The sequence below is a fragment of the Lycium barbarum genome, chromosome 5, assembly GCF_019175385.1.
Source record: "Lycium barbarum isolate Lr01 chromosome 5, ASM1917538v2, whole genome shotgun sequence".
NCBI classification, from domain to species: Eukaryota; Viridiplantae; Streptophyta; class Magnoliopsida; order Solanales; family Solanaceae; genus Lycium; species Lycium barbarum.
The window spans coordinates 23,946,020-23,957,009 of record NC_083341.1 but is presented as its reverse complement, the minus strand read 5'-3'; the positions used below and the strand labels follow the sequence as shown (position 1 = coordinate 23,957,009).

Genomic DNA, 10,990 nt, shown 5'->3' with positions numbered 1-10,990 from the left:
CTCCCTTTTAAATTTATAATTTTTCCCCATGGCTAAGATATCATTTGCAGTACTACTAATTATAGTCCCATTTGTTTTTGGAATGAGCTCTGCTCAATTGACTTCCAATTTCTACTCTTCTTCGTGTCCAAATGTCCTCTCAGTTATTAAAACAGCTGTGGATTCTGCTATCTCTAAAGAGTCTCGAATGGGGGCTTCTTTGCTTCGTCTTCATTTCCACGATTGCTTTGTTAATGCAAGTTACCTTAGTTACTTTGCACCTTTCATTCTTAATTTTTAAGTACTCGATACACCCGCCGTCCCAACTTTTGCCACACCTTTCGATTTTCTAGAGTCAAATGAGTTTTTCTTTGACTGCGATTTTTTCATATTCCTTATAGATATTTTGAACTTTCAATTATTGCGACTAAGAGTACTTTTTACATGATTTTTAACTATATAAATTTTATTTCATGAAGTTTAAATATTCCTGACTCCCAAAATTTAAATGATACCACATAAATTGAGAAGGAGAGTAGATATTATAACTTTTCTCATTTCATGAGTGATACTCTCAATGCATATATGTGTCATGCAAATAGATTTTCAAAAAACTTTATTACGTCGCTTAAATAACTTATACAAGTTATATGCGGTTTTTCTGTCTCTTAAGTTGGTGGGCCCAAATCTTACACTTTTAGATCCACTACTTTGTGAGACAAAAAAAGCCTCATGCAATTAGTATTTATTGTGTGAGACAAAAAATGAAAAAATTCTAAATTTTTCATAGACAACTTTGTTTGATGACAAACAAACATGTGACATGTTTACATATTGAATCAGGGTTGTGATGCATCTGTGCTATTAGATGATACGTCAAGTTTCACCGGCGAGAAGACCGCTAATCCGAATAGTGGATCAGTAAGGGGATTCGATGTGATTGATACTATCAAAACTCAAGTGGAGTCATCGTGCGCTGGAGTTGTATCTTGTGCAGATATTTTAGCTGTTGCAGCTAGAGACTCTGTTGTTAAAGTAAGCTAAAATGAAAATATACTATTCATTCTGTGTCAGTTTATATGACATTCTTTTCTTTCTAGTCAGTAAAAAAGATGACACATTTATATAATTAGTAACAATTTAATTTTCAACTTTTCAATTTACCCTTAATAAGATGATTTCTAGCAATACAAATATCTATGGCTTGTTTTGAATTACAAGTGTCAAAAATTTATCTTAATTTTATTCTTAAATTTTATGTCCATCAAACAACACTGCTAAACAAATTCTATAAAATTTAAGTTATAATTTCTTTGTTGTAGGCATGCATGCACGTGCCTAATTACAATAACATTACAATAAACTAGTTGGTTGGGAAAAAGAAAAGAAAGCACGTTGACTATTATATAATTCGAGCATTAGTCAAAAAAGTTTGGATATATAAATTAAATAATTGGATATTATTTTTTAAGAGTGTAAATTAGATGGGAAATTCTTGAAACTAATTATATTGGCGTTGACTTGGTCATGATATCTCAGCTTGGTGGACCTAGTTGGACTGTTCTACTCGGCAGAAGGGACTCAACAACTGCGAGTTTGAGTACAGCGAACAGCGACATTCCTGCACCAACTTTGAACCTAAGTGGCCTTATTACTTCCTTCTCTAGCAAAGGTTTCAATTCCAGGGAAATGGTGGCTCTCTCAGGTTTATTAATCTCTTTTCTACTTATTGTTAGTATATACAAATTAGATATTCCTTGCTATTTATGAATTGTATTTGTAACTTTTCATACTAACTTCTTTTGTTTTTTGTGTTCCACGTGATCAATTTAGAGAGTGTTTGATATATGACGGAAAATATTTTTAAGAAAAACAAGTTCTGGTGTTTGGAAAATATTTTCAAGAAAATATTTAACATCAAGAGGAGGAGCATGACTTCGCTCACTTTTTTGGGGTAGTCATTTCCTTCGTAGTTATATCAAGCCGAACTTTATGTCACTAATTTAATCAACACTTTACACATTATTATCAATCTTCCTACTCAAAATTTTCATGAACACTCTATGTCGTTTGCTAATATTGTTATGAATGCTCGATAAATATATTGTTTTCGAAATATATTATCAACTCTCCAACCAAACATATTAGAAATCATTTTACAAGAAAATATATTTAACAAAATACGTTATTCTGAAAAATAATTTATGTCATACCGAATACAAATGTATAGTATTTATATATACCTTTTCCTAGGGTACCCAACTCATAGAACCTTCTTTTGAACAATGGGTCTATTTTAAGTAATCCATTTCATTACAAACTCTTAGAAAGTGGAACTTTAATCAAAATATCTTTGAATTTTGCAGGTTCTCACACACTAGGCCAAGCAAGGTGTACTACTTTTCGTGACCGTCTATGCAATGAAACCAACATAAATACATCATTCGCGACATCGCTTAAATCAAATTGTCCACAAAGTGGAAGTGACAACAACATCTCTCCACTAGACATTACAAGCCCAACCACATTTGACATTGCTTACTACAAGAATTTGCGAATTCAAAGGGGTCTTCTTCATTCTGACCAACAACTCTTTAATGGAGGCTCAACGGACTCTATAGTTACCACTTATAGCACCAATTCAGCCACTTTCTTCACTGATTTCGCGAATGCCATGGTTAAAATGGGTAATCTTAGCCCACTTACTGGCACCAACGGATAAATCCGCAAAAATTGCAGGAAAACCAATTAAGGATTCGCATAAAAATGAGATTTTAAAATTTGATCTCGAGATTTCAAGTGTTGCTTATATGTTTTTCATTTTGTTGTATTGCAAACTTTGATGTTCTACATTTTTAATTTGGAGGTAAAGGTGGTAAAGTCCTCCCCCATCCCCCAAATGTTGTAACTTTTCCATATCTTGAAATAAAATAAGTATTGATTCAATTTTTATGAACTAAAAATCGAAGGTGTGCTTGTATTGACTTATGACATCGGTCATCATGTATTTTGACAAACACATATTTCATTTGGCACCTCAACTACGGCTTGCACATATTACGTACTTGAGTACATGTCATTCAAAATATATATATATATATATATATATATATATATATATATATATATATATATATATATATATATATATATATATATATATATATATTAAACACAAATGATTATACTATATATGTGTGTGTGTAACACATCGGTGACATTTGAATTTTGCTAGCTAATTGCCAAGAAAAAAATCTATCCATAAAAATAGAAGAAAAATATGTTTTCAAAAGAAAAAGCTCCTTCGCCATAGTTGCTAAGATCCACCACCCCTCCATCGTCAGTCATCTTCTCTCATCCTCCTTTCTTCTTATATTTTCAGAAGCCCAGTACTCCCATCATTGTCGATCGCCTCCCTCACTCTCCTCCGTTCATCTTCCGATCCATTTCCGTTGTCAAGTGGCAAATTAGTAGTTAAAGACTTAGGAGTATCTTTTTTTTTCATCTTGTTAATCAAGAGCAAGCTAAACAACACTATACCAACAAGTTATAAAGTATTATAACAACATAGAAACATGCTCAATATATGAATAAGAATATAAATTCTTATAAATTTCGAGCTTGTAGTCGGTCCCAGGGGAGAACCTTGCTGCTTATTTGTTATGTGCCCGCGTCCCTGCTTGGGTTGGCTCGTTCTTCGAGCCCCTGCTCCTCCCTTCCCCCTCTCCCTGTTCCTATCGTCTAAAACAAGGCTATGGCCAGAGTATATTCCCTCACTAATCAATTCAGACCAATTAGGAGACATGCAATTTCTTCATCTTAGGAGACCTATACATCAATAAATTGTGCAGATGTGCTGAAACCTGATAAATTAGCCTGCTCAAGGAGATTGTTACATCTCGACACACCTTTTTGCATTGTCACTAATGGACTCCAGCCATTTTAGCTAAATATGCAGCAATCGAATTTGACTATCATGAATATTCACTTAAAAACTTCTTATCTTGCTATTGATTACATTCGAAGAGTAATAATTAAAATTAAAACTACTCCTATAATAGAAAAGGGAAAAAAGAAGAAGCAAAGAAACGCCATGAAATCAGATGTTTGTCAGTTAACTAAATTCGCTTTATTCACATTTAAAACTTAGAAAAAATCTGGAGAGTGCATGTAAGTGTATTGCACTGGGAAAATTACAACTTGAGAGATGCAAAGTGTATAAAACAATTACAAGATTCTGTATCTATGGTTCCTTACAAAGAAAATGACAAAAAAAGAGAGTACCAATTACAGTTTGTGTGTCACCATGTATCATCTGTTATGGTGAATTTGTAATTACAATTTTTGCATATAGATATATACTCAGTTGATGAAGGAGAAAATAAAAAAATTAAAAGCAGAAAAACTTAGAGGTGTATATAATTTATGGGTCAGTCCCAACTTGTGTAGTTGGACCAATCCCAACTTGTAACCAGTGAGAGGGATTTTCAGAATTTTTATTCATATCCTTTAATTCACTTAGCTTAGCTAACTTCAATTTACTGTCTGCTTCATCATCTTCTACACTTTGTATTGTACCATTGATGTTGTTGTTGTTACCATTGTTTCCATTATTATTGTTTATGGTTTCATCAAGGTAGTAGTTGTCACTGTTTGCTTCATGAGGGTTACTACTCCATGGATGCAAGTGTATTTCTGTTGAGACCTCAAAGCTCAATGGATTCATAGGGTCTCGCCTAATACGCGACATGTCGTCATGTGATATTGGAACGTTGAGATCTAATGCATCACCTGATTTTCGCAAGTTTGATCTTAGATTAATTTGCTCCAGATGACCGTGGAAATTAAATTTTGACGTCGAGTCAGGGGAATTGGAAGTGATCCAATGACACCTTTTGTGCCCACCTAAAGCTTGCCCCGTAGAGAAAACTCTATGGCATATTGAGCATTCATGGATTTTTGATTTCCTCATGGATTTTGGACCTTGCAAAGTGAATTCATCTTGTGTGATATTCATGTCTTGATCATCAATTAAGCTATCATCTAGTTGATCTTGCTTGGCTGCATAACACCCTTTAACCTTCTTGTGACTTGCCCTATGTCCACCTAAAGCTTGGTGGGAGTTGAAGACTTTCTTGCAAGCTTTGCATTCAAACAATCCTTTATTAGAAACCCCTTTAGCCTTGTTGTCAAACGGTACACGAGTACTCACTAGTGGGGTTAGGTAGTTCATCGGGTTCCTGGCCCGCTCCTCCTCCTTGCTAGCCGAGGCACACGACTCCTCTGGCTCAACCAACGATGTGTCAACCCTCGCGTTGGCTAAATCTATAAGGCATTTTGCGAGGAGAAGGTCTTCGTCCTCGCTTGATGGATAAGTTGAAGTACTAATAGTTCCAATTTTTGTTCTCAAAGACCTCTTTCTTTTAGACCATCCATAACCTTTTCTTCCACCATTATTAATGTAGTCCTCGCCCTCTGAACCAGGAGATGATACTAGGGATTCTGCGTCTTCTGAGCTACATTTTCCATGTTCAAGAAAAGATTTCCAGGATGAGAATTCTTTCCCACAATTCTCACAAACTCTATTGCTCTTTTGTCGATTAGGGTTCGTTCTTAATTGATACATCCTTTTATTACCTCCCTTGACACTCCCTCCAAACTTATCTTCCCAATCACTAGCTGGATCATCGTCATCTATATTTGTACCTTCATCTCCAATACCATGAGCTCTCATATGTCCACCTAGAGCTCTCCCACATACAAAACCTTTCTTGCAAACCCTACAATAATGCTTAAAAATTGGTTGTTGTTCTTGATCTATACAAGCCATGATGTTCTACTTCAAACATTAATGAGGAGAAAGAAAATATAATTTATAAGAAAGCAAATTTCAGTTGATAGAATGAAGAGACTAGAAAAGGTGGGAGGATTGTGCATGCATGGGAGAGTTTGTTGTTCTTGTACTAGAAGTTGTTGTGAGCTTGTACGGTGAGAAAAAAATTACTCCTAGTTTTTAGTTGGAGTAGTGGTTTGTGGAGGGGAGTTTAGAGGTAGAGAGAAAAATAGGAGTGTAAGTGAAAGTGGGGAGTGAGAGTTGACAAGTGGAAGGAGAGTAGTAAGGCCTAAGGGAGTGAAGAACTAATTTTATCACAAACTTTTTATGAAACAGCCAAATGGACGGCGGAAATAATAACATTACACATAGTGGAGTCATTAAAGTTGATAGAATTAGGGGTCAATTGGTTTAAACACAATTAGTAAAGCAGAGATTATAGTATATGAATTATTTCTTACTTAATATATTAAAAATTAATATACATGCATAATTAAGATGTGTTATCTTTTCAAAACAAAATAAAAGTTTATTCGCTATTAATTAAACAGGTTAGTTTTGTCATTTTAGTTGTTATTCATGTATCTTTAATACCCGTATTCATGCATTCTATCCGGTATAAAATATAGAGAATTAAACATTCTCGCATAACTTATGCGGATATTACCAATTTAATAAGGCCAACCAAATGTTGTATTTAGTATAAGACGTTATTTTTTATTGCAAACCAACTACACGTGGTACTACTTGTGCGAAAATTCATTATTTTTTGTTGGCAAACCAAACAACTCCTTAGTTTTCTTTTTTCGACGGAACGACCCCTCAGTTTTTCTCGTTTGTCCGCCAAAGGTATAGAGAACGAAATTATAGTGGTTCCAACTGCTAAACATAGTTCGTTCCATTCAATTCAAAACCATTTAAATTACTACTTGCAGCGTCCTCAATGCGCCTTCATATGTCGATTGGTTCTAGCTGCTTTTTATATAGTACTTTCTTCATACAAAATTAAATTCCTGAGATTGTCTATTAGTATTATTTTTCATAATAATAATAATATAATTTTAGAATAATACTTCCTTCTTCAAAAGAAAAGAAAGATATGATTAATGAGGGTGTAAATGAAAAAGTTTCATGTTAAAAGCATCATTAGTCATGCATTACAATAAAATCACAAAAAGTATATTATTAAGTTTAATACTTATGGTGTGGTAAACAAATCATACGAAACACCTCACATTGTACTCTCACATTATACTTCTTTTAATTCAATTACCCAGATGAAAGTCTGTTTTGTTGTATTCAACAAAAAGGAGCAGAGGGGACTGAGCCTAACCTCACTATAACACAGTCAAGTTAAAAAGGGTGGTGATGGTATCACCGAAAAAAACCAGAAGGAAAAAGATTACAAACCTTCTAGCTCAGCATCCTATGTACAAACTAACTAGCTAATATAGAATTTTGCTTTGTCAGATTTTGTTCTAATGCTAGGCATTTGTCTCTTGTCGAGTTGAACCAATCCATTAGCTTGTCTTGGCAGTTGGCTGAAGGACTAGAACATGATGTTCTGTGAAGATGTGGTTTGGCAAGGAAATCGACCACTTGGTTTCCTTCTCTGTAGCAATAACTCGCTTGTACACCATATTGATTTTTCAAGTTAACAATTCTGTCAACAACCTGTTTCAACCTAAAAATCAAAGGTATCTCCATTAATCAACATTGAGTATAACCAGGGAATCAAGTTCCAAATAAAATTAGCGTGTCTCTGAAGACAACACCGTTTCATTCGCCATGATACCCATCTCGGCAAACCGGCCGTTTTTTTTCACAGCGGAAGATTATTTCGGCAGGCTTGCCGAAGAATGTAAACTCACCCTCATAGGTAAGTTTTACAAAGGAAAGCCTTCTATGGATGAGCTTAGGAAAATTTTCTTTAGACAAATTCACTTGAATGGTAAGGTTACCATAGCCTTCTTTGATCATAGGCATGTCTATCTTGATTTCTCGAATGAAATTGACTATAATCATGTTCTTTTCAAAGAATTTGTTGACATTGGTGAATCACCGATGAAAATTCTTAAATGGACTTCAGATTTCAATCCCAACAAAGAAACATCAATAGTGCCTGTTTGGATTCTTATACATCAACTTCCATGGCATCTATTTAAGTGGAATATCATCTCTAAGCTTATCAGAGAAGTAGGTGTAGCTATTGCACCTGACCAAGCTACTTCCTCCAAGAGTAGGGGAAATGTTGCCAAAGTCAAGGTGGAAATAGATCTTCTCAAACCAAAATTAGATCAGATTTGGCTTGGTTTCAAGAGATTTGATGGATCTGAAGATGGCAAATGGCTCGATATAGACTATGGAAAAGTTCCAAGCTACTGCCTCTACTGCAAAATACAAGGTCACCTCGAATCTCAATGCAGGAACAAGGCTAGAGATGAGAGGATCAAAATGCAAAAAGAGGAACAATACAAAAAGGAGATGGAAGCCAAAATTGAGAAAGAAAGAGTTGATTCAGATGGCTTTCGGACTGTCAATAGAAAGAGAGGTTTCAATAACAAAAGAACCCCTGTCTAGCAAGAAAAAGTGGCTCAAACCAAGGCTGCTCAAACGGAGAATGTCCCCCAAAATCCAAAACAGAACAAAGGCATCACAATAAATGAACCTATGGAGAACAACAAGCTTCCTATCCTTGTTGAAGTTCCGGGCAAAGGAAAGGGTGTTGATACCTATAATCAGACCAACACTTTTGATCATGGTAACAAGAGGAAAAAGAAAGTGTAAAGAAATGGAAAAAACCAGAAGGCCTCTCAGAACGTGACTCTGAGCAAATCCCAAATGTCCAATGATACAAACTCTACAGAGCAAAATCAAATAAACACTGGAAATCAAGTGCAAGATTTTGATAAGAAGCAACAAGAAAAGGGCCAAAGTTCTACTCAAATTTTGAATACCTTAAGCTCCCCTCCAGATGAGAATACCAATCAAATGAATCCCCTTCAAACACCGCTATGGTTACTAACAATGATAATACTATGTCTCAAGGAGAACAGATTCATATTGATAGTCAGGGTGACACTGAGCTAGTTACTATCTCAAATGAGAACAACGATGTCCATCCCCAAAATAAGAATCACAAACACGACACTGACAGATGATGATGATGACAGCTTAGATAATAGTGACTATATGGAACAAGAAGAGAGCACTGATGCTAGTGGTGAATCTGCTAGGTCTTGAAAGTGAAGAAGCTTATAGTGATGATCTTATTGAAACTCTGATAGAAAAATCTAGTCCTCAAGCTTTGGTTGATGTTACTGTCGGCTCCACTTTTGAGAACATCTTAGATTCTGGTCACTTTTCTCCTAGAGGAAGAGGTAGAGGTAGAGGAAGAGGAAGGGGTTCCAACAAAGGTAGCACAACATACAGGGGCAGAGTTAACCTCCAACAAAATCAAAGATCTGAAAGGATCCAAAAGAGCAATTCCTTACAAAATTTTGATCATGTTTAAGTCCTTATACTGGAATATTAGGAGCATCAAGACTAATGGTGCTCTAGAGAGACTTAAACAACTTATCAAAGCTGAAAAACTTCCTATTATTGCCCTTGCTGAACCTTTTCATAAAGACAATAAGTTGGACAAATACAAAAGGATCCTTGGCTACCATTATGCCCATTCCAATTACAATAGTCAGATATGGATTTTTTGGGATTCTAACACTGACTGCACCATCAGTGATGAGGATGATCAACAAGTTACTTGTACAATTACCATTAATGGCACTCCCTTTTTGATTACATATATTTATGCCAAATGTGATGCTCAACTTAGAGTTGACCTTCGGAATAAACTCAGAAGTATTAGTGATAACTACAACTTACCATGGCTAATCACTGGAGACTTTAATTGCATTATTGATCCAGTTGAAAAGAAAGGTTGTTCTCTCCACAGGATGTCTAAATGTATGGAATTCATTCAGTGTATCATGGATTGTGAACTTCTTGATGCATGCTATACTGGTTCTCCTTTTACTTGGTGTAATGGTTGGTTATCTGACAGGAGAGTTTGGCAAAGGCTTGATAGAGCTCTTACTAATTATCTTTGGGTGAACACTTTTGATACTACTAATGTTTATCATTTGATCAAGACTGGCTATGATCACTCCCCTTTACTCATTATTGCTAACTCTTCACATAGAAATCCCATCAAATGTTTTAAGTTCCTCGACTTCTGGATTGAGGAGCCTAATTTCTTGAATATTGTTGAGCAAGCTTGGAGTATAGATGTGGATGGCTCTCCACTATGGAAATTTCATCTCAAACTCAAAAACACCTCCAAAATGCTTTCTGCCTGGTCTAGGAATACTATTGGTAATATCTTCACCAATATAAAAGTCCTCGAAGAAAAAGTTACTGATCTGGAAAATCTCTCTATTAGAGACAACTCTGAGATTAACAGGACAACCTTTCATCAAGCCAATGTTGAATTAATCAGGGCTTACAAAAAAGAAGAATCCTACTGGAAACAAAAGTTTGGTATTAAATGGTTTGTGGAAGGAGAAGTTAACTCTAAGTTCTTCCATTCTATTGAGAAAGGGAGGAAAATGAGGCTTAATCTTACTAGTATCCAAGATGATCATGGCAACTGGATCAGTGGTGATGATAATATTGCTCAGCAAGCTATGCAATTCTTTGAGAATCAATTCACTAAGGAAGATACTTTGATGGATGACAATGTCATGAACCATATACCAAAGATCATTAGTGAGGAGGAAAACACCATGTTACTAGATCCACCTTCCATGGATGAATTGAAAGATCATTTTCTCTATGAGCACTCATAGTGCCCCCGGACCATATGGCGTTTTTGTAAATTCTATCATACTTGCTGGGATGTTATAAATGAGGATCTTCTGCTCATGGTTCTGGCTTTGTTTGATGGCACCCCTTTACCTAGGCCCGTTACTCATACCTGCCTCATCATGATTCGTAAAATTTATTCTCCTCAGCACTTCTCTGACCTCAGGCTAATTATTCTTAGCAATTTCTCTAACAAAATTATCTCTAAGCTAATGAACCAGAGATTGACACCCCTTATGCAGAAGATTATCTCTCCCTATCAAACAAGTTTCATTAAAGGGAGGTCCATTTCAGAGAACATCATCTTGACTCAAG

General features: G+C 35.4%; 2 protein-coding genes and 1 pseudogene across 2 annotated transcripts; 2 read left to right on the top strand and 1 right to left on the bottom strand.

Annotated features, from left to right (window-relative positions):
• LOC132642395 (cationic peroxidase 1-like) lies at positions 1-2,731 on the top strand (annotated as a pseudogene).
• A 1,380-nt stretch (positions 2,732-4,111) lies between these two features.
• LOC132642394 (zinc finger protein ZAT4-like) lies at positions 4,112-5,892 on the bottom strand. The gene has a single exon (XM_060359616.1). The coding sequence runs from the start codon at positions 5,807-5,809 to the stop codon at positions 4,403-4,405; it is 1,407 nt and encodes a 468-aa protein (XP_060215599.1). The 5' UTR covers positions 5,810-5,892; the 3' UTR covers positions 4,112-4,402.
• A 3,034-nt stretch (positions 5,893-8,926) lies between these two features.
• LOC132639325 (uncharacterized) lies at positions 8,927-10,659 on the top strand. Its single transcript, XM_060355778.1, has 2 exons — positions 8,927-9,035; positions 9,185-10,659. The coding sequence occupies exons 1-2, from the start codon at positions 8,927-8,929 to the stop codon at positions 10,657-10,659; spliced, it is 1,584 nt and encodes a 527-aa protein (XP_060211761.1).
• The last annotated feature ends 331 nt before the right edge of the window (positions 10,660-10,990 follow it).

Excerpts from the sequence above, each read along its gene's own strand:
- LOC132642394 (XM_060359616.1), bottom strand. The coding sequence starts at position 5,809 with ATGGCTTGTATAGATCAAGAACAACAACCAATTTTTAAGCATTATTGT.
- LOC132639325 (XM_060355778.1), top strand. The coding sequence starts at position 8,927 with ATGTCCATCCCCAAAATAAGAATCACAAACACGACACTGACAGATGAT. Across the intron at positions 9,036-9,184 it reads AGAGAGCACTGATGCTAGTG|AGGAAGAGGTAGAGGTAGAG; the intron begins GTGAATCTGCTA and ends CTTTTCTCCTAG.